The sequence below is a fragment of the Drosophila ananassae genome, chromosome 3L (genome assembly GCF_017639315.1).
Source record: "Drosophila ananassae strain 14024-0371.13 chromosome 3L, ASM1763931v2, whole genome shotgun sequence".
NCBI classification, from domain to species: Eukaryota; Metazoa; Arthropoda; class Insecta; order Diptera; family Drosophilidae; genus Drosophila; species Drosophila ananassae.
In genome coordinates, this window is record NC_057929.1 from 9,029,123 (window position 1) to 9,051,234 (window position 22,112).

Consider the following 22,112-nt stretch of genomic DNA (forward strand, 5'->3'; position numbering starts at 1 on the left):
TCGATATTTTTAAACATTTTAAAAACATCGATTAATCGATGTTTCTCCACCTCTATCGCAATAACGAATAAAAATAAAAATCTGCATAATTGGCAAATAATTAAACTTTTCTGGGAGTGTCGCAACAAAAGAAACTTGATGAGCAGCCGGCGGGGGATGCTAATGCCATGAGAAATGGCGGCAATCAAAGCGCTCAACGGCCGCCGCGCGATATTGTTCCTGCAGGTGTGTCTGCGTTGAAAAGCATTTTGATTCTCGTCGCGATCGGAAGGCCACCCACTTTTGTGTGGCAAAGTGGGCGTTGTCACCATGTTGAGCATCTAAATCCCACCCCGTCCCCTAAACCCCAACCATGTGTTCACCTGTGTGTTCCTCTCGCCCGTGTGTTTGTGCTAATATTGGTTTTCCTCTTGCCCAATCCTTTCCAGAAATGTAATGTACATTGCGACTAATCCAAAGAGTCCCCCTGGGTCACAAAGCATTTAACAAACCACCCAGAAAGGCATAAGCCATAAATACTACCACGATTCCCACCCATCATCCAATAACTACACCTCCCCAATCATGGATGAGGATATCCTCAATGCCGTGGAATCCATGTTCGGCAAGGATGTGAAGATCGTGGATTGTGAGACGACCTCCTCGATGCAACAGGAGGAGGTACTACTTGTCAATGGAGTGCCTGTCAAGCTCGACGGGATTCCGGCGGACGATGCGAGCGCCATAAAAGCTGCATTGTTGGAAGGTCAGATGCCTTCGGTGGATCATCTAAATCAGTTGCTGTTTCGCGCAGGCTTGGCCCAACAGCCCATCGAAGTGGAGACCTCGCTGACGGTAAAGTCCTCTCTCACGACCACAGAGGAGGTTCTGGTCTCGCGGAATGGCCAGATTCTGGACGAACGCACGGTAGAGACGAAGGAGAACTTCAATCACCAGTCGCACCAGAAGGAGATTTGGCATCCCATCAAGCAGCAGTCCGCCTTGTCACGAGCCACTCCCGAGAACGCCTTAAAATATAGAACCACGTCGAACTCTACGTTCACTTCGCAGGCCACGGACTCTGATGAACGTCCGGCGGATCCATTGGGACGCCAGCTGAACCAAACCTTCTCGAATGCTTCCCTCATGTCTAGTAGCTCGGCCATCACTGGCTCCGACCAGGTGATCGGCTCCGTGTCATCAACCACCATTGGGGACAAAAGCTCGAATATAAGCAGTTGTGACTCGGGGCACGATGGCCTCTTCCACAGCGTGTCCATGAGTGCGCCCTGGTCGCATCCGCGCGACACCCTGACCGACTCCATGTACTGTGACATTCCCAGCTCTGCATCGTCTGCAGATGCTGTTTCCATTTTGGTAAATATTTTCCTTTCATTCATAAACTCAGAAAATAAAATCTTATTTCTTTGACAGAACACCCATTTGCAGATCACTGAGCCATCCGATTGCCAACCACCGCCAGTTTACGCCAAAGACATGCCCAGAAACGGCACCCTGGACTCACTAGTCAGCCAGCTAATCAATAGCCAGAATGAAGATATGCAATTTTCAATCCTAACCTGCGCTCGCCTGTTTCTGCCACCCCAAGAACTGCTCTCCCGCATTATAGAAAAATGCCATGGAAAGGATGATACTCTTATCCGCCTAATTACCCTCTGGTTTAGCATCTGTCCCAATGACTTTGTCAACGAGACGCTGCTGCAAGAGCTGGAAAAGAAGCGGGAGATAAAGGAGGTAGCAGCTTTTCTGGACAAAATACCACAAAAGCAAGCTGAAAGTAACGAGAAGAGAAAAAGCCAGCTACAGTATCTGATAACTAAGCAATCATCAGCCAGCTCCCTTGGAAGACAGAGCAGTATTAAATCGCTCAAAAGATTCGCCGCCAATGTTTACAAGTCCGACAATGTCCAAAATAACTGCGGAAGTGCCTTTGAGTTGGCCCATCAACTTTATGCCATTGAGTACGCCTATCTTTCCCAACTTCGCCTCGAGGAGTTTGTGGAAGTGCTTGGAAAGGATGAGCTGAAGTCTTGCATGGCCCAAACTAAGGCAGGAACTTTGGGCTCCAATTGCATTACCCAGGTGACCATCGATAGTTACGTGCAGTGGTTTAATCAATTGAGCTACTTAACTGCCACGGAAATACTGAAGGTATCTTGCGTTTAAGAGAGAAGTTAAGAACAAAATAATAATTTTAAACCTTATTTCAGCTTGGCAAAAAGTCTCAACGGGCACAACTGATTGACTTCTGGGTGGAAACGGCTTTGGAGTGTTTCAACACAGGAAACTTTAACAGTTTGATGGCCATTCTCACAGCTTTGAACCTCACAGCCATAGCTCGTCTCAAAAAAACTGTAGGTCCATAGACACACTCTGTTTCATTATATAATTCCGTTCTTTATGTTTCAGTGGGCTAAAGTTCAGACGACAAAGTTTGAAGGTCTAGAACATCAAATGGATCCCAGCTCGAATTTTCTCAACTACCGATCTACCATGAAGGCAGCTGTTTGGCGATCGGAGAGGGAGATGGCCAACAAAATCGAGCGTGCCATCATTCCCTTTTTCTCCTTGTTTCTTAAAGATATACACGCCATCAATGAAAGCCATAACACAAAGTAAGTTCTAGTTAATAAAATAAAAAAGCAAATAAATATTTTAAACACAATCTCTTGCAGACTGGCCAACGGAAACTTAAACTTTGAGAAGTGTATTCTTTTAGGAACCCAGTTGCGACACTTCAGCAAGTGGCAACGACTTGAGTGCCCCTACGAGCAGCTACCCAATGTGGTATCTTATCTGCTGAAGACAGAGGTGCTTTCGGAGGACCTTCTGATGAAGGCCTCCTATGAATGCGAACCACCAGAAAATGGTGAGGAGAAGGATCACTACAAGACATTGAAAGCGGCAAAGAAATCAAACACATAATCATCAACCATTAATGACAATCCTGGGGATAGTGCAACAAAAAACAAAATAAGAAAGAAAATTAGCCTCGCACACCTTTTGTTGGCGTTTCCATGTTCATAACATGCATTTTTATCGCGAAAACCGTAACAATAATAACTCCTTCACCGTAGTTGAGTTGGTTAATTTGTACTTAAGCTTAGACGACGGTATATATTTATTTTCAATTGATTTATATATACAAACGACGGGCATTTAATTAGAAACACCAAAAATATGCATACAATTACTAAAGTAATCTTTTCAATGTTGTATTTTAGCAGTTAATACCCGCAAAAATATAAGAATTAAAGTCTTTAGTCGAACTACGATTATGTCTATCTGATGGTTGCGAATTTCTGGAAGTCAACGGTTCCAAATTTTCCAAACAGCTCCAGGGGATAGTGTTTTCCCTCGACTGGGGCATGGATTCGAATTTGGCGCATGTGGGTATCGCGGCCGTTCTGGTGATTGGAGATCACCGCAATCTGGAGCATGAAAGTGCGAATAGACTTGACATTACCATCTTTGATGGGTATCTGAACCCAGCCGGTGGGCTCGGTGAGGTCCATCACTTGTAGCTCCTGTAGATCGTTGAAGTTGGTCCCAGATCGTATGGATATCCTCGAAGGTGTGTAGCTCTCGTCCAGTTTGTAGTCCGTGTAGATGTAGATCTGACTGATGTTCGTTCGCTTGTGAAACTGGATGTTCACCAGGTGAGGCAGCTGTCCATCCGACTGCCAGTAGGTGTCCATAATGTTGTCCCGCAGCCGTTCCACGCCAAAGCCTTTGAACTGGCGATTAGTATATAATTATTTCTTGTCTTACAGCTACAAAAACTCACCCGGTTTGCAGGACGAGAGACTCCAAACGGCTTGGGCGCCAACTTCTCGTACGAAACCTAGTCTTTCCTCGGCGAGGGGATCATCGTCTGCACTGGGCGCCGGATTGGGGCCTAGGTCCTCGTCCATGGAGGTGGCCATGACAGGCGGGATAATATATTAGTGAATAATATGTTTTCTTTGTTTATTGCTGACAATTTGATTTTTGTTTACCACCATTTGCCGGAGATAGTGTGACCATTCCATTAAATCAGCTGTTGCAAGCGTTTTAAGATATTCTGCAGTTTTACAACACTGTTTGTCAGCACATGTGCGAGAAATCAAAACATTTTTTAAACAATAAATAAAAATGGTTCGTAAACTTAAATTCCATGAGCAAAAGCTGCTCAAGAAAGTGGACTTCATAACCTGGAAGGTAGACAACGGTGGAAAGGAGAATAAAATACTACGACGGTTCCACATCCAAAAAAGAGAGGACTATACAAAGTGAGTTTCCATAAAAAGGAATAACTTTACAGAAAAGTATCATAATTTACGTTTTTTTAGATACAACAAGCTTTCCCGAGAAATAAGAGAGCTATCAGAGAAAATAGCCAAACTAGATGCATCAGATCCTTTCAAGACGGAGGCTACCACCATGCTGCTCAACAAACTGCACGCCATGGGTGTCTCAAATGATCAACTAACTTTGCAAACTGCTGCCAAGACATCAGCCAGCCATTTCTGCCGCCGCCGATTGCCCGTGATTATGGTTAAACGTAGGTGGTCCAGCCACAAAGATACTTAGTTACAATTTAACCATCCCCTCTATTGCAGTGCGTATGTCGGAGCATCTGAAACACGCCACAGACCTTATTGAACAAGGACACGTTCGTGTGGGACCCGAAATGGTCAAGGATCCTGCCTTCCTGGTATCCAGAAACCTCGAGGACTTTGTCACATGGGTAGATGGCTCCAAGATCAAAGAGCATGTCCAGCGGTATAATGATATGCGTGACGATTTCCAAATGTAGACAATTTTTGATACTTTTTAAGATTTTTATAAAATAAACTGTAGACTTTAACCAAATGAAACAACAGAATTTGTTAAATAATCATGTTCAATAACTTTATTACATTTTATATAATAATGTTTAGATCTCATTAATGTTCATTATTAGGGAGCAAATTGCGCCAAGGGCGCAACTGCGCCGACTCGCGCGTACATATACATATTTTATTTTTAACCTGATCCCCCTGAAATGCCTCTAGCCAGATGCCAGGATCTGCTCGGAATCGTTTTGTGATGGCGGTTTTTAGTTATTAGTTACCCTCACTGCGCTAGCTACATACATAAGCGATTTGAAATAAAATGCGGCGTTTGAAATACATTTTTTTGAAAAGTAATATCATTTTAGATCAAGGGGTTGCGGGCCAATTGATTTAAAAAATAAATTAGATAATACCAAACTAGATTGATCGATCGCTTTATTAATTAAAACAGGATGAGTGTGAGGGGTTAGGACTAGGGTGCATCGGTTGAGCGGGCTTAAAAATGAATAATTTGCAAAACAGAGTTAAAAGGTAATGCGATGGCAGTTATACAAGTACATTTTTGGGCCAGCCTCAAAATGGGAAGCAAAATGCATTTCGAATCAATTGAAAATTGCAACACAATGTGTGAAGTTGTTCACTTTTAGAGTCTGACTGCTCGTGCATCTGACTGTGCGAAAAAATAAGAAATCTAAATGAATAAATGGATCTCCAGCAGTTTCAGCAGTCAAAAGTCTTTTTCTGGTTTTTGTATAGATATATCTTTAAATATTAGTTGTATTATTCCTTTTTAAATACGCATAAAAAGTAAATATTAAGTAGTGTTAAAATAAATAGCTAGTGGCATTAAAATTAGTGTCGACTTTGGCTGCGGCCCGTACACGATTTCATTTCCGCCTGCCCCCAAAGGCCAAGAAAAAATTTCACATGAATAACTTCATAACAATATAAAACAAATTAATAAAATATGATTTTCTACATTTGTTCTTCATCCTCGTACATCGACAGAGTCGTACATCAATGATCAGAATGACCATTCGACCGATCCCTGTTTTGAATTTTAGCAAACAAAAGATATAATAATTCATAATTCCATTACATTCTCATTTGGCTTTTGTGTGCTCTGCTCTAGGTTCGTTCTGTTCTTGGTTTACATTTTAGACAATTCTCCTACTGTTTCAGGCTTGCGTGAACAATAAATTCTTAGGCTGGATATATGAATTTTATATTCAAAATAAATATTCAATCGCATTGTATTAATTACTACAATATTCTTTTCCCATAAATTCCGATTTCTTGTTTCTCAAACATGTGCAAATAGTTATTAGCCATTACATACATATCATATATACTCTTGCCCCGATTAATGAACACCAAAAATAACCCCGGCGATCTATAGAAAAACTTTTGGGTTTATGTTTTGTTATGTTTCCATAGATGTCTTAATGCGCAAACTTGTAGAATAGTGTTGTTCCGACCAAAACCGCGCCAAGCGCCCGTTGGCCAAACTGCTCCACCCGAACGGCTACCTCCTCCGTCGATACATTCATCATTTCGTTGCCACTTAACTCCTCCACTCGCTGCTTAGATCACAAGCGCCATGTCCTTTTTGCTGGGCAACTGCACCCGCTTGCCCTGCCACAGCGAGTTGTGTATTGTGAAGGCGTCGATGGTGACGGTCAGATGCTTTGTATGCACTTGGGAGAAGCACTTGCCACCTGAGTTGTATCTGGAGAAGAGTAATGACATTAGCAAATGAATGTGTTTAAAGAAAACTCTTAAATACTCACTTGAAGAACTTGTCGAACATTACTTCGTCGACTTGACTAGGCCCAGTGCCGTACAGCTTCGTTACTTGATCCGTTTCGGGGACGTAGCTGTAGAGGGCGCGGAACTGGCATCCTGCATCTCGGAACAGAACCAGGAAGTGCTTCGCCTCCGACCGGGCAATCTTCTCCAGCACTTTCTGCTTGGCCTCGCGGTTCACGACTCCGGGGAAAACGCAGTACTCGACGGCATTCAGAATAATGCCACGATTCGATTTGGCCGCTGGTTGTTTGTAGAGTTTTGGACCTGTTGGACGCAAATCGATGTGAGTTAAGGATTCTGTTAAGTCTGGGATTCACTCATGGATTTGTCAACTACTATGGTGGCAAATGGCAAGCTTCTAGTTCGTAAATCCTTTGAATCTATTTAATAATGCAGGCTACGTGCAAGATTTTGAACTAATCTATGGACAAACCTACGGGATTTACGTGTTAAATATTTTTGGGAATAAAAATAAAAAAATAACTTAATTAGAATTTGGAAGAAACATAAGCCCTAGCTTAAACTCTCTTATGTACAAAATTAATATTAAAAGTAAACATTCAAAAAAAAAGAGGGTTAATAAAAATAAATTCGTTCAAAATATTTTAGTGCTTGCAGTTTAGCTTTTTTGTTTTTAATTCCAAGAGAAGCGGTTAATTGGCCAATTTAAGGCTTTTTAGGTGTTTTTTGGTTTTATTTTTTGTAATAAACTCTAATAACACATTTTCGGGTTTCGTTTGACTATCGAAAGTCGTGGATTTGACGACGCTAGGGAACGTAAGAAGTGGACGAACGAAGAATCGGATTCTACAGACTGTCGGAGAGCCCTCTAGAAATTGTTTATCTATGTAGAAACTCATATGTATGATAAATTAATTAAATGTATCACATATCCGTAATTAAATGCCAATATTCATAATGAATGATCGAACGGAAATTCAAATTAAAATCAAAATAATGCTCTATTCGAAATGATAACAGGATGCAAATGATGACCAATGGTGTATGGATTGGTGGAAGGTGATTGATTATATAACTGAGGATTGTTTGGAAGTATTTATTTATTTTTTTTTCTTAAATGGCTTGTATGGTTTTTGATTGATTTTTTTTGTTTTGGTTTTGGTTTCAAGAGTCGAGAGAGGTAGAGAGAAGAGAGGATACAAACCCGAATATTCCATGTTCAAATTCGGAGTTAATGAGAAATCGCTGGATCCATCATCAAATCCGCGACGTTTCGATATCAAACCTGGCGGCAAAGAGCCAGGTCCGGAGGGAGATGGCATATGCCTACCTGAAGCGCCCATTCCCATTCCAGGCGACGGAGCCCGCCTCGGCGGAGTGGCGCGTCCCAGTCCCGAATCTGTTTCTAACCGGCAAGCAAGAGAGCAGGGTAATTCAATCCGTGTTGGTGTTGATGGTCATCACATGCACAAAACAGATCAGGTTAGTTCAGATCGTATCGGATCGGATTGGATTGGATCAGAACGGGAGGCAGAAGTACATAGAAGGTGTGGGCCACCCAGTCCATGCCGTAAACCAAGTCGATGGATGCGATGCGGTGCGTTTTGTTAGTCATCAGTCACATATGGATGGATGGCGAGCGAGTTCGAGCGATGAGTTCGTTAACATTTTTTTTTTCGTTTTCGGTTAATAATTTGTTTTTTTGTATTTCGATTTTGGTTAATTTCAAGAATCGGTTTTAGACAGTTTTGAGTTGAAAGAAAGAGAAATAAAAGAAGAGAATGTGTGCACAAAATTTAGTTAAGCAATTTCGAAGATTCCTTAATAGCTATATATGATCGTGATCTGTTTTAAAATCGAACAAATGTACTGATTGCAGTGCAAGTGTGAGTGTTTATGAGTGTGTACTTTGTTGTGTGTTGTGCTGTGAAGTTGTGTGTTATCTGGGTGTATTTTCAATCATCCCTGTATCTTGTAAGCAATTCGATTTATTTGAGACAGATAAGTATGCTAGAACCAGCTGCTAATCATAAGCTGAGCAACAAAAGACCAACCCAACGCCCCGCAAAGAAGCTTGAGAAGGGGGACCAGACCACCACCACCACCACCACCACCACCGTATCATCGTAGGGAGCTTGGGACACCGAATCATCAGCAGTGAAAGGTTTAAAGAAAAGTACAAAATATTCAGCAAAGTATAATGTTCTCAAATATATACACAATACACCGAAATAATAGTTGGACAAAGTTACAAAACTTGGGGGAAAGTAAGATACATTCCACCACCAAAGATACCGAAAGCAAATAACAATCACAAGATAAACCAAAATATGAAGAAAGACGACTAGAAACCAACAGAAAGTAGTAGCAGACAGGTAAGATATAATACTTAGGGATAGAGTTGAGTTTTAGGGTAAACAGAGAGAAAGTAACAGGCAAGCAGCTTGATTGTTTTTTCAATTTCAATTGATTTTGTTGCTGTGGAACGCTTCTTACCGCACAGATTCATTAGCGAATTTGACTTTCGGCCCCGGAAATTAAGCGTGCTGCCCTTTGCGACGGAGATACGCGACAGAGTGCGGCCCCGTTCGACGCCGGCTGGCTCTGAAATCAGGTCAAGTGAGGTCACGAAAGACGCGAGCCGAGTGCATCAGTATCAGTTTAGAGTTCTATATATCTTCTTCGCAATGTGTTAACACAAATGAGTGGTTGGCAAAAATGAGGTACAAATATCGTAAATCAAACTTAGGAACCTCCCACCAAAAAAAAATCTATAAAAAATAAAGTAGAACAGCCCAGGCCCAACTTAAAATCAACCGAACCTTATTATTCCCTCTTTGTAGGCTAAGGTGCTTTTTTTTCATTTTTTTTTATATATAAGTAAGTGCATTTTGGCATTGGATTAGTTGAGGTCATGTATGCATATAGCTAGCGTGACTTCCTTAGCGATAAATCAGTAGTAGTTCAAACCAAAAAATAAGAATCTTGTTAGTCAAAAAAAAAAAAACAAATAAAAGCGCGGCCAGCTTTGAAATTTAGTTTTCATTTCTTAACGTGTTTGAATGCAAATTTTTGTAATAAAAACAAGAAAACAAAGGAACTAAAGAACAAGAATCCATAAACTTCTTAGACTTTTTACCCAACACCAACCTCTGGAAGTTTTGTACGATCCCCGTCGTCCAATCGGAGTTGAACTTGTACTGGGATAATCATCGGGTGACTCTGTGTGAACAAGATTAGTAGTTAGGGCTTATTAAATAGGTTTTCTTATTAGCTAACTTAGAATTAGGATTAAGATCAAGTGCAAATAATAATTAAAAGGGAGAAACTTCTACCTTGTTAGGGATATAAAACAAAAAATAAACGCATGCCTAACTAATCTTAAAAACTACTAAGGATAAAACACAAGACGATGCAATGAGAGGTATAAGTAATTAAAAAACAAATAAAAAATTACCTTTCACGGTAAGGGAGTCTTGCGAGCCCCTGTAGTAGTCTCGTTTCATTGAATTTGAGCTTAGCTGACCGTAGCCTGTACAGTTCAAATTCAAAACGAAAACAAAAGTTGGCAAATTAGCAAAGGTATTGGGAGGAAACAAAATCAATGGCTAAATAAAACAGGTCACATGAATTAGGAACAAATATCACAAAAAGCATAGACTTTGCGGCTTGAGAGTGACTATCTCAAGTCTAAAAATAAAGAAATCCTGTGCTGGAAAAGATCTGACTTAAAACCATAAACTGGTTCCCCAGCTCACCGGTTAGATTCGAGCTGGAGCCTTTCTTGCCCCGACTAGAGATGCTCGAAGCCTCGCTGATGTCCACACTGGCATCGTCCACGTGGATCGTCTTCGGTCTGGGACGCGTGGTGCGCTGCTGTCGCAGCCGTGGAGTCGTTGAGGTGGATGACTGGGGTTGCAGTTTCACATGCATATCAGGCCGGTCCAGGGTTTTACCCTAAAACAGGATCAGGGGATCAGTATTTCATAGATTTTAGTATCAAATGGAGTGAGTACCTCTCGTTCAGCCTCTTCGATGGCTTTCTTGAGTCTGTGCTGCTCCAGAATGGCTGCTCGTCGCGCCATCTGCTCTTCCTTCTTCCGAGCTCGCTCCTCCTCCTTCTCGCGCTCCTTTTCCCGCTTCTGAGATGCTTCGATCTCCTTGCGCGCCTTGGCCTCCTCCTGCTGCTGGCGACGTTGCAGGGAGAGCAGCATGATCTTCTCCTTCCGTCTCTCCATCTCATCCACAGAGTCCTAAAGAAAGAAGGTATTAGTTTCGTAGCTAATCCCCAACTGATAGATGACTTACCGGATCCAAGTTAGTGGCATCCACTCCTATCACCAACGCCTTGTTCCTGGCCGCCTCTGCCGCCTGATTGCTGTGCTGGAGACGCGTGGGCGACATCGGTGGCTGTTGGTGCTGTTGGTGTGGCGACTGATTGGTAACATCCTCGAGGTGACGGCGCTCGTGGCCAGTTGGCGAAACGGCTCCAGAGACAGCCAGTTGCCGCAGCTGGATGGGCGGCTCGTCGGTGTACTTGTTGTAGGTGGCATTTCCGGGCGATTTGACACTGTTGGAGTTGTTCAGACCATGCACGCTGTGTCTGGTGACCGTCTTGTTGTTGCTATCCTCCCCTCCGATCCCAATATTGTTGTTGTTGTGCAGTTGACTGAGGGATTCTCGCTTTATCGCCTGATCCACACTGTCCCGACTTCCCGGTGGCGCCTCCTTCTTCGGCGATCGCTTGGCCCTGAGCGGCGGCTTTGGCCTCTTCGGCTGATCGTCGTCGAACGAGATGTAGAAGCCCTTTTCCGGTGGCTGATCCTCGCCGGGGGCGGCTGCTGCCGGTGCCGCAACTCTCGGGTCCTGAAAGCTGTTGGCCTGGATGGAAGGTCGGGAGGGCGAGGGAATGCGGTAGGTGAGGTTGCCACTGGTGATGTTCAGCTTGTTGGAGATCATCTCCCCGCTGTCGTAGTCCTCCGAGCTGCTGCCCCTGCCGCTGTGTCCCTGCAATCGCTGCTGCTGTTGCTGGAGCTTCTGCTGCTGGTGGTGTTGCTGCTGCTGCTGGTGGACAAAGTCGGAGATGCGCGTGGACTGCATGGACTCGATGATGTTCCGCTCCAGCTCGTCCACATCCTCCTCGTCGCCGATGAAGCAAATGCTCTGCGGCGCCATCATGTCCTCCGGCTGCATCGGCAAGTCCATGGGCATGCCCATGGGCTGTGGCGCCTTGGGCGATCGGTTGTCGCGCAGATTGGTCAGCGACTGCTGGCGCTGCACGCCATTGGCTCCTCTATGCTGGGGCGAGGCCTGCACCTGGAACAAGTGCTGCAGCTCGCCGCCACCCCCATTTCCTGCTCCGTTCTGGTGGAGCACAAAGCTCCCGGGACTGGGTGCTCCCGCACTCGAGGGCGGCCTGTTCATCCAGGTCTGCTTCGGCTGTTTCGGCTGCTGCTGCGTCTGCCAGGCGTTCACATCCACCAGCGGCTGTTGCATCTGCTGGTGCTGCTGCTGCTCGTAGGCCGCTGCTGCCGCCGAGTGGGCCCAGGTCCGTCGCTGCGGATGCTGCTGCTGGGGATGGGGCGGCTGTGGCGAGGACTCGTGCAAGTAGAAATGATTGGTGGGCTGGCCGTAGTCGTCGTAGACCACGCTGCTCCTGTACTGCGGCGGCGGAGCTCCGCCGTAGGGGGAGTGGTTGTAGGCAGCTCCGTTGTCGCTGTAGATGCTCTGCGGCTGCTGCTGGTGCTGCTGGGGCGACATGTAGTGAGCGGGCTGCGGCGGCGACATGTACTGGCCGTGCTCGTTGACGAACTGCATCGGCTGGGGCATGGCCATGGGCTGCTGCTGCTGTTGGTGCTGCTGGTAGGGATCGCGGCTGGGCGGACGGGAGCTGTAGTTGTAAGCCTGCGGAAGATGCGGCGATGAGCCAAAGCTTTGCTGCATGGGCCTCGGCTGCTGGTAGTGGTGATCGGCCAGGTGCTGCTGCGACCCGTAGGTCTGCTGCTGCAGATGCGGTTAGTGTTGCAAGTGGCAGGTTGCAGATTGCAGGTTGTAGGTTGCAGGTTGCAGGTTAAAGGGGAACGTAACAATACAAAAAGTAAACAAAGAACAATTTGTTAGTAAGTTGAATTAAAGTTTTGAGGAATTTTTCAACAGAAACTTTGTACAGAAAACGATTTAAAAAACATCTGATACTTTTCTTCAACAATATCACTTCTTTCAACATAATTAGTAGCAATATTAAGTATTCTATCCTCTTAATTAACCATTTAATAACTAAATCCTATTAAAAATAAACAACCAATGAAGAGGGAAACATAAAAAGCATTCCACAGCCTTCGTTAACCGGCGCCAAGCGACTGCTGGTGGATGGTGGTCTGGGATGTCTGGGGGATGTGGCGGATCTCGAGATTACCTGGTTCAGCATGTTGGCTATCTGCTGGGCCTGCATCAGCTGCTGGGCCTGCAGGTGCTGGGCCTGCATTTGGCTCTGCTGCGTGGCCAGGCGGTGGATATCCTGCTGGATATCCTGAAGGTTCATGTTCATAATGGCGATGCTTTGCTGCTCGTTCCATGGCCGCGTTGCAGTAGTAAGGGTGTTAATTGTTCAGTGGGTGGTTGGTGGGTTAATGAGCGTGTATTGTGTTTGTTGTTTTTTATGTGGCAAGTGGCATGTTGCATGAGTTTTGTGTAAGAGTTGAAGCAGGCACAGACACAAACATGGGGGTAAAAAGAGACACAGGCGTTAGACATAAACTCTCTGGATTAGTGGGGTACTGGGGGTAGCTGGGAACTGGCCAAACTCACCTGGTATTTGTCCAAGTCCACGGGGTCCATGTCAGGCGTGCGCTTAGACTCGTTGCTCATGGTCTCCCACTTCATTACGTCCGGGCACGACTCAAGATCCTCCTTGAATTTGAAAACAGATAGTCAGATCATATTTGGGATCGGTTTCCAAACGAATGACTCCAAGCCTACCTTCTCCTGGTGCCTCAGCAGAGCCATCTCGATCTTACGCTTGTCCTGCTCAATGCGGCGCCGCTTCTCCTCCAGCTTCATTCGAATGGTGGAGAGCTTGCTGGCGTTCTCCAGCGAGCGCATGTCATCATCGCCGACATCCAGCTGCCAGGCGGCTGGACTGGCCGGCATGCTGCTCGTTGAGGACTTGCGCACGGGCGTGCTCTCCGGATCGTAGCCACTGGTGGAGCGAGCATCGCTATAACCTCCATCCGCCATCATGCTGCTGTTGTTGTAGTCTTTGTCGATGGAATGTTGCTTGTGCCGGGCCGTCGGCAGCGGGCTGCCAGCGTTCGAGAGGTTGTGCGACGACACCGTTGGCACATTGTCGACACTGCAGAAGGGAAGTTGATCAACTGACTCACTAATCGGATAGGAAATGACTCACCTGGCTTGTCGACGCATCGAATACTTTTCCGTTTCGCGATCCTGCTTCTCAGAACCCGAGTCCGTATCGTAGCCCAATTGCAACGTGCCGCGGGCATCGGCAATCGAGGAGCGTATGGCCACAGCGGGTTCAACTACTAAGAGTTTTCAAAAAGGGAATAATTCTGATCCTCTCATGAATATTAAATACAAATAGCCACCTATGCTGGTGTTGGAGAGCTTCCGTTCCCTGTCCCGCTCACGATCGAATCGACCCAGCGTGTTCAACTGATCCTGGGAGCCGCCAAAGTTTTCAATCGTCAGCTGGGAGTCTTCGCTGGAGGAGTTCCTGCGCGAGCGACGACCTAAAAGATCACAGACATAAGTTTAAATTGAAATCTCAAGGATTATGATCAATGCATGTTGGATTCAGGAAAGTTTTCGGGATGTCCTTAAGCCAAAAAAAAAATTAACAAGAACATAAACGAAATGGCATTCAACTAAACGCACAAAACGGAAAGACTACACACGGTGGCTACAGATCTTGGTTGCAATAATGGCTCATACCTGCAAAGCTTGGCCGCCGGCTCTGTTCCCAGTTACTTGGTCGACCCGCGGCGGCATAGTCGCCTATTCGTTACGACATGAGAGAGCAAACAAAAATGCAACTTTAATGAAAAACTAATTAAATAATAATTAAAGTAATAATTCATCAGACTTCTGACTTGTATGTGGCACAAACGAAACGCATTTGAATTTTAAATAAGAGTAGAGTAGAGAATGTAGGAATTGGATTTGGGTTAAGGCAATTAACGAGTTCCCATGATCTGGCGGTCGGCAGTCGGCCACATACAAGTCTGGGGTCTGGGTGGTAAAGAATAAGTGAACTGCTTGCTAGCTGGCAGAGTGGCAGGCAGGGCAGGGCAGGGCAGGGCGGGCCAAACCTCTTTCGTCCGCCTTCGAATCGACATTGGTCTTTTCTTTAGCCTGGCGCAAGCGAGCCGGAACCAAGGGCTCCTGCTGCTGAAGCTGAAGCTGCGATTGTTGGTGCTGGTATTGCTGTTGCTGCTGCTGCTGGTGGAGCTGCTGCTGCTGCTGCTGTTGCTGATGCTGCGAGTGCATGGATGCGAGTGTGGTGATGCCACGCGACTTGTGCACGACGAACGCTGAGGGGGCGGTTGGCAAGCATGTGTTTTTGGATCGGGTGGTGGTGGTTTCAGTTTTTTGGTAGAAAAGAAACAAAATACAAATATAAATTGAATTAAAAACCAATAAGTAGTATTATTTGATAACATTGGAGATACAAAAAGACAAAAGCCAACATAAACAAACACCAAATAGACAAAAAATAAATAAAAATGAAAAATAATATTACCTTCCTCATGATTACTGTCGAAATTATTGGTCTGGACCGTCTGGTATTCGGTGGGCGGGGTTGATCTTCGATTTAGGCCGCCGCCGAATGAATTCGAGTGCGGAACTAAATCCAAAAATAAAATTCACAAAAAATATAAGAAAGAAAAAGTAAATATAAATATAAATGAAAATCTGTTAAGCTGGCGAAGGTAAATGAACTTTAATAATTCGGAATGCATCGGAAGCGGGCAGAAAGCAAACAACAAACAAACACAATTCGAAAGCAGAAAGGCTTGGAGGTGGAACGCAGTCCGTGAATGGGTGCCAAGTAAGCTAAGAAGTGCCCCATGAACTCTGGGTAATTGGCCGCCTCGTAGGTCGGTCCATTACTCATCCTGTACAGAATGAGTCCTCGGCGGAGTGCTCGGTGGAGTTAGGATGACAAGATGCAGTCTTAATTACAATCGATTTCTAAACAATCTATCTGGATGAGTGGTGCTCTGATGACAGACATCGCTAGTGTTCGCTACTTATTCTATATATCATTTATCAGAAACAGCTGCATATCACAATTATTATCAATCGGTTCGGCAAACAATGAAACAAACAAACGTAAAGTGCTCAGAACAAGCAAACAAACAAACAACAAACAAATGGAGAAAATGGAAACACATTCATAATTCGAACGGAGGAAGGGGGGGAGTATAATAAACACACACAGGTATATGCTCGAATAGAAAAAGTTTGGAAGTAAACCTTGGAACGGTGGCCGATTCGAGGGCGAGCCGACGGGCGGCGTGTCGAGATCGCTGCGCAGATCGGGTATAGGGGTGACGGGCTGTACAGTGAGGCCTCGCCGGTGGCATATCCCGTGCTCGTTGGCGCCCAGGCTGCGTCGGGCGATGACATCTGGGATGATGGTTTTTGGTCAGAGTGTGAATCAATCGAGTAAGTACATTGCACGTTGCACATTGGATGAGAGCGTGTTTAGAGGTGTGGTGTGTGTGTGTGTGTGTGGTTAGAGGCCCAAAATTATTGGTAGTGGCAATAGGAAGCGTTGGTTTTTTTTATTTATAATTTTCATATTTTTATTTTTATTTTATTTTGCAGATAAACAGAGAACAGAAGAAAGAGAATCAAGTACAAATTTGATTTAAATTCGATTGGAAATGGTGGAGAATTTTCGCTACTTTCGGTGGGATCGGGTGGTATGCTGAGATGATGAGAATAACATATGATTTCCGTGTCAATTTCTTGGTGGAATTTGTGGCTTTTGCTAGTTGGTCTTTGGTCTCTGGTCTCTAGGGTGGCAAACGAAAATAAACCGCAGAAACTATACAAAAACTAAAATACTCTAGTCTGTAGTCTGTGGTCGACTCGCCAAAAGATCTCCTCCTAAAAGGTGCTTTGTGGTTGGATCTTAAACTGAGAGTTATTTGTGGGATTACGCTTTTCACGCTCTGACTAATAGATGGATGATTTCACCATTGAAGCTTCTTCTATTTAAGTGTTTCTGTTTACCAATTGTTCTCTCTTACAAAAATAAAAGAAACAGAAACAGTTGAGTAAATTAAAGCAAATCATATTGAAAACAAAGACAGAACGAAACGCAAACAAGGATACTTTCGATAGCAATTGGACAACAATGCATGCCCCGGACTGATATATTGAAACACAGGCAGGCCAATCGGTTGGGTGGTGGGGGTCGTTGGGGGGATTATTGAGGGGATGGATGCGATGCGGTGCAGCGGGTTGTGGGGATTACACGACAAATAGAGGCTCCACTTACCCTGGCCATCCATTCCCGGGTAGCAGACACACTTGGCCGGGTGTATCTCGAAGAGATTGAACAGATCCGTGAGCAGCAAGACCAGATTCAGCTTCATCGATCTGTCAGTTAGGATACAGAAATACATTAAAATATATTCTCCAACTTATAAGTATTAGTAATAGTAACCCGCGCATGTAGGTCACGTCCTCGGGCGTCATGTGGAACACGCTGTATGGCAGATGCTTCTGGGAGAAATTGCCCACCAGCAGAATATTGTGGATGGAGTCCTCAACGGCAGGCAGATAGTTGATCCGCACACTCGTCCACGGCACCACCTTGGGGCAATAGTATGAGATGAGCAGCGCCAGGCAGATGCCGTCGCACAGGTCCTGGAAGTCTCTCACAGGTGGTATGTCCGGCGTCTGCAAACGAGAGCCCTAAAATAAAAGAAAATAATTAATTGTAGGTCTGTGGGCAAGATGTAACTACTCACATTATCATCAGGCAGGCCTGTCTCCACCTCCTTGATGATGCGTTTCTTTAAAGCGGCGCACGCATGAGATATCCACGCCAGCAGAGCTTGCTCATAAGACTGGCCAGGAGGCGCCTGGTAATTGCTGCCAGATATTCTACAAATATGGATATTAGTATTAATTCTTGAGGTAAAATAGAGCCACCTCTCACCTTCGTATGGCCGCCATGACGCGGTCACCCGATGATATTTCCTTCGCATACAAAACCATCAGCGATTCTATCACAGACATGTGGGCGTTCTGAAAGCCATAAAAAAAAGATATTAATTTTGGGAAGGGAAAAACCAATAAAGATGGATATCCAATGTCCAACTTACAATTCGCAGCGGATTCGTTTGAATTAATACCGTTTCGGTAATGGGCATGTCCGAGGATTCGGCCACCGGGACACCCTTGCGCGCTAGCGTCTGTAATATTGACCAGTGGTTCAGGCTTTGGTAGTTGGGATCTGAGTACAGATTGGAGAGCGTCTGGCAGTAGAGCGTGGCATTGCCCAGCTCCACGATGATCTGCGGCTTGAGGCGCTCCTGGTTCTCATGGTCGCGATAGAAGGGCTCCTTAAGGTTGTCCGGCACGCGATTGTTGAAGGCCTTCGAGAGCAGCCACTTGACGGAAGCACGTTGACGAGCCTGTTCGAAGGAGAAGAAACAATCAGTACATTGCGATAATGTGAGAACATTCTGCCCCCAACAGGTGATCTGTGGAAGCTATTCCTTCTACCCATTCCCAGTCCCTATCCAAGGCCAAGTTGAGCCTTTATAATCAATGCTGTGTAGTTGCATTCTCATCGGATTGAATGACTCGCATTTTCTTGGCAATTAACTAGCGCACTGGTAAGTGCTTTTGTATCTGTATCTGTGCCTGTTGCAGTTGCAGTATCTGTATCTGTGTGAGTCTCTGGCCGAGTGAAGCCATGCGTACAATCTTCAATATGAGTTCGATAAACTCGCTCGTGTTTGGCTTGGCGTGCGCCGCCAGCCGCCTTCCATTGTTTCCCCTTTTCCCCAAACTCCAATATTATTTTTTTGGAGCAAGGGACGACGAAGGGGTTGCTGGTTGGCTGCCCGAATAGACGCCGGCCGATGGTCACTCAGCATGAAAGACTCGCCAGCTTGCCTGGTTTTCCTGCCTCCTGCCTCATGCCACATGCCTCATGCGCTTTTAGAATCATCTCGAGTGCTGCCATGTTTCGCCAGCCAACCCATTTCTTGTTGCACTCATAATCGTAATTCAGACATTGCAGAAGGAATGGGTCTGGTCTGGTCTAATTGAAACTGGGCAGCAGTTCTCTAGAGGGGCAATCAAGAGGGTTTCTTTTAAAAGAAATTACACTTAAAAGTTATAGATGTTTTCTTTATTATTAAGACTCCTACTTATGAAGTATTTCTACTGCAGTTATTCTTTTATTGCTTTATTATTTGCCTTTATTCCATAATTTAGAAACTGGTTTTCTGATTGAAAATAAGCCTGCATGAAGTCATCAATAAGTGTGTCAGAATTGGTCTCCATTGTTCAGGTTCCATTCCATCCGATCTAATAGACTCTCAAGATTAAAAGCTTATTACAAAATGCCAAAAACTACAGCAACATTGGCGTAGGTCGTAGACCGTCCAGCTATGCACTTGCCAATTGGTCAACAGGTGGAGGGAAAACCTGTTTTCCAAGCCATAGCTTTCCCACCCGAAAGCCAACTGTCCGCTGCAATAATTTGAATGGAAAATCGAAAGAAAAAGAGCCAATTCGGAGAAAAAAAAAAACAATAAATGAGACGCCCACCATGAATGAATATGGTTGGGGATTGGGATATATCCGATTTGAATGGAATAATTTCTAGAGGCAGCATCATGTCGCATCGCATGTGTTTGTAATAAAGTTTCAGTTGCTTCTCGCTTTTCAAATGTCACAGAAATTGGCGCGGCGGCGGCTTTATGATTTCATTATCTGGCCGAGTGGCGTTTGTTTTTGGCATTCCAAAGAACTAGCTGCTTGCTACGATAGCTAAATATAACAGAGAGAAGGAAAATATGGAGAGCGAGGCGGTATGGTACGCTTGAGTCAGCAGAAACACTGATGTTTGAAGGGGTTTTGGATTGGAGCTGCGATCAGAATGGCTATGGCTACTAGCATGCCACACACAACTTTCTAGGGAGCATATACTGGTGGCATAGTCTTGGGGAAAAGGTCTGTGCCACACGCAAGGCCCCAAACCCCCGAGGAGAGTGTTAGCGTGGCTCCCTTTTCAGCTTGTCTTTCGCATGCGTAAGCCGTTTTTTTCTTCTATTTTTTTTATTTCATTTTTTTTAGCGATTAGGTCATGCAACAGCGGAGCGAGAAAAACGATAACAAATGCTTAATCGAAGGGGCAGCAAAGCATTTCCAATTTTCCGGCTAGGTGCTAGGTGTGAGAGTGCTACTGCTGCCTGCTGCACTTTTATGAATGGAAGTTGATTTTATTTTCCCCCTCCGTATATCTATTTTTTTTTTTTTGATTAAACAAGTAGTTGTGGAGCTCTGTAACCCGCTGGCCGGTTGGCCGTCGAAACCAGTCGGTTGGTTGGATGGATGGAAGGTAAGTAGGTGTCGGTCGCATACTAAACGCTAAGCTCCACTCGGCACTTGGCACTTGGCACTCGGACGGGTGGGAGCGGCATTACCTCAGCGCACCATTTTGGCCAAAAAGAGAGTAGGTGGTGGCCGCCATCCCCCCCGCTTCCCTACCACAGCCAACGCTGGAATGTTAATGAGCGCGCTATTCAAGTATGAGCATATTTTATTAGCAACTTAGTAATTTGCTCTTAAAGTAGAAAACATAAAGTGTAGTATTATGGGGGGGGGAACTTCTCTCACCTGTCGTATTTCCTGTGTTTCGGCATCCATGCTGGCGGATTAGTTTTTGGGATTTTATTTTGGGGGATAACGGCTCAGACGCCCGCTCCCCGCTGCACTTGGCACTACACTTTCGGCACTCTTTCACTTTTGTCCGCCACACCACACTCCCCTATCCTGATGGCGAGTGTAATCTCTATATGTGTGTGTGTGTGTATGGGTGTGTGTGTCTTATCCTCTACGCCTCTTGTTGGGGGATTTTCACTTCAAACCTGCGAATTAGCAGCAAAAACACGATTGGCACTTGGCTTGGATTGGATTGGAAGAATTAATTGCCCACACGCATCAACAACAACAACAACAACAACAGCAGCAACATCAACAAAAAAAAAAAACAAAGTAAGAAAAAGGAAAAGTAAAGAGCAACTATTGTTTTGGACGCAAAAAGAGGGGTAAACTAGCTGAAGAAAATGTGAATCATTCGGTGGGCGATGGGCGGTGAGATGGGTGGTGGGCGGAAAATGGAGGGCGGGGTTGCAGTGCGACAATAACAGAGCACTTTACAGTTTTACAGTTCATGGCTCGCGCTGCTGTTGGGCAGTGTTCTCAAGATACTGCATCAGCTGTTGCGATTTGTTCACCTAGCAGACGCACAAACGCACTTATCACCACCCAAACACTTCGATCCCCTCGCCAATCCCATAATTATTCCACTGACTTTTGGTGCTGGGTGCAATTTGCTTGAGTTTTCCTCGGGGGGCCGTCAGTAATAAATGAAAACACTTTTCTTCTGTCAGCCCTGTTGTTGTTGTTGCTGCTGTTTGCCTCTCTTTCGAGCCAGTGCGCTGCCAATGCTGGCGATAGACACTGTTACTGTTATGCTACTCGCTCTCATAGGATGGCACGGCGATGACCGAAAAAGCTGTGTATGTGTGAGTGGCCTACGCACATTTGGGCTGGATTTTGCACTGATTTACCGCACCGATGCCGTTCGCATGCATTTCACGCGATCCGCGCTCGTTTTCGCTGCATAATTAACCAGCTTTAATACTACAAATTGGCTTTAAATTGAGGAAATCCCGAACAACGACCAGCTTCTGCTCTTAAAAATTTTCTCTGGCCGCCAGTGCTGCACAGTGCCGGGACTGTGACTCGATAACCGCTGTTACCCGCTATCGCTGGCCTGTGCTGAACAATGCTCAAATTTAAATCACAGAATAGCGCGATATTTAAATATCATATCAGTAGAAAAAGCTTTGGCGTTGTATTAACAATTTTTAATCAATTAGTTTTTTGTCAAAGGTACTGCGAGGCAACGCAAAATTCTTATTATTAACGAGAAAAAGCTTTGCAATATCAATGCTTTACAAAGTTCCAGCTTAGAAAATAACTTCCAAATTAGTCCAACGAATTATGCCACTTTATAAGAAATTGGTCATCTCAGTGGTTTGATTTCAGGTAATCTTCTTCTCCAATCTATCCAATCTAAAATAATCGAAATTATTTAATGAATGTTAGAAAAGCTATACGGGATAATAACCTGAGGGCAGATATTTGATCCATTCCTTGTTAAACTAGTTGTTCCAATACACCTTTTTTCTATTCGAAAGAAACAATCTCTGACTGAAGACAGAACTAGGATGTCAGTAAATTTTA

General features: G+C 44.9%; 4 protein-coding genes across 37 annotated transcripts; 2 read left to right on the forward strand and 2 right to left on the reverse strand.

Moving 5' to 3' along the window:
* The first annotated feature begins 8 nt into the window (after positions 1–8).
* On the forward strand, positions 9–3,272 carry LOC6495976 (ras-GEF domain-containing family member 1C). Of its 2 annotated transcripts, XM_014908084.3 has the most exons (6): positions 9–225; positions 429–1,356; positions 1,414–2,151; positions 2,211–2,354; positions 2,410–2,615; positions 2,676–3,272. In XM_014908084.3, exons 2-6 carry the CDS (start codon positions 565–567, stop codon positions 2,923–2,925), a joined length of 2,130 nt encoding a protein of 709 aa, XP_014763570.1. In that variant the 5' UTR covers positions 9–225; positions 429–564; the 3' UTR covers positions 2,926–3,272. The 2 variants fall into 2 exon arrangements, with proteins under 2 accessions (XP_014763570.1, XP_044571412.1); XM_044715477.1 differs by having other exon boundaries at positions 9–1,356.
* Positions 3,182–4,045, reverse strand: LOC6494643 (anaphase-promoting complex subunit 10). The gene is made up of 2 exons (XM_001959924.4): positions 3,788–4,045; positions 3,182–3,730 (listed from the first exon to the last, which is right to left on the reverse strand). Exons 1-2 carry the CDS (start codon positions 3,924–3,926, stop codon positions 3,282–3,284), a joined length of 588 nt encoding a protein of 195 aa, XP_001959960.1. The 5' UTR covers positions 3,927–4,045; the 3' UTR covers positions 3,182–3,281.
* On the forward strand, positions 4,034–4,867 carry LOC6495977 (U3 small nucleolar ribonucleoprotein protein IMP3). The gene is made up of 3 exons (XM_001959925.4): positions 4,034–4,271; positions 4,332–4,543; positions 4,602–4,867. The coding sequence occupies exons 1-3, from the start codon at positions 4,135–4,137 to the stop codon at positions 4,796–4,798; spliced, it is 546 nt and encodes a 181-aa protein (XP_001959961.1). The 5' UTR covers positions 4,034–4,134; the 3' UTR covers positions 4,799–4,867.
* LOC6494641 (patronin) lies at positions 4,868–21,643 on the reverse strand. 33 transcript variants are annotated; one of them, XM_032450654.2, is made up of 25 exons: positions 21,439–21,643; positions 20,478–20,728; positions 17,948–18,259; positions 17,782–17,870; positions 17,591–17,726; positions 17,284–17,534; positions 17,116–17,216; positions 16,083–16,235; positions 15,346–15,450; positions 14,915–15,136; positions 14,538–14,600; positions 14,192–14,335; positions 13,993–14,128; positions 13,566–13,938; positions 13,395–13,496; positions 13,003–13,149; positions 10,896–12,590; positions 10,604–10,840; positions 10,346–10,544; positions 10,045–10,119; positions 9,738–9,809; positions 9,084–9,191; positions 7,792–7,992; positions 6,608–6,890; positions 4,868–6,546 (listed from the first exon to the last, which is right to left on the reverse strand). In XM_032450654.2, the coding sequence occupies exons 2-25, from the start codon at positions 20,505–20,507 to the stop codon at positions 6,402–6,404; spliced, it is 5,379 nt and encodes a 1,792-aa protein (XP_032306545.1). In that variant the 5' UTR covers positions 20,508–20,728; positions 21,439–21,643; the 3' UTR covers positions 4,868–6,401. The 33 variants fall into 33 exon arrangements, with proteins under 33 accessions (XP_032306545.1, XP_032306543.1, XP_032306548.1 ...); XM_032450652.2 differs by having other exon boundaries at positions 21,434–21,643; XM_032450657.2 differs by having other exon boundaries at positions 13,993–14,125; positions 21,406–21,643.
* Positions 21,644–22,112: the final 469 nt, after the last annotated feature.

Bases quoted from the DNA above. Each gene is read 5' to 3' on its own strand.
- LOC6495976 (XM_044715477.1), top strand. From the start codon at position 565: ATGGATGAGGATATCCTCAATGCCGTGGAATCCATGTTCGGCAAGGAT. The intron at 2,152-2,210 runs GTATCTTGCGTT...ACCTTATTTCAG, and splicing joins CTGCCACGGAAATACTGAAG to CTTGGCAAAAAGTCTCAACG. The intron at 2,616-2,675 runs GTAAGTTCTAGT...AATCTCTTGCAG, and splicing joins AATGAAAGCCATAACACAAA to ACTGGCCAACGGAAACTTAA.
- LOC6495977 (XM_001959925.4), top strand. From the start codon at position 4,135: ATGGTTCGTAAACTTAAATTCCATGAGCAAAAGCTGCTCAAGAAAGTG. The intron at 4,272-4,331 runs GTGAGTTTCCAT...ACGTTTTTTTAG, and splicing joins AAAAGAGAGGACTATACAAA to ATACAACAAGCTTTCCCGAG. The intron at 4,544-4,601 runs GTAGGTGGTCCA...CCTCTATTGCAG, and splicing joins GCCCGTGATTATGGTTAAAC to TGCGTATGTCGGAGCATCTG.
- LOC6494641 (XM_032450654.2), bottom strand. From the start codon at position 20,507: ATGGATGCCGAAACACAGGAAATACGACAG. The intron at 17,535-17,590 runs GTGAGTAGTTAC...CTTTTATTTTAG, and splicing joins CAGGCCTGCCTGATGATAAT to GGCTCTCGTTTGCAGACGCC. The intron at 16,236-17,115 runs GTAAGTGGAGCC...CCATCATCCCAG, and splicing joins CCCGGGAATGGATGGCCAGG to ATGTCATCGCCCGACGCAGC.
- LOC6494643 (XM_001959924.4), bottom strand. From the start codon at position 3,926: ATGGCCACCTCCATGGACGAGGACCTAGGCCCCAATCCGGCGCCCAGT. The intron at 3,731-3,787 runs GTGAGTTTTTGT...GCCAGTTCAAAG, and splicing joins TCTCTCGTCCTGCAAACCGG to GCTTTGGCGTGGAACGGCTG.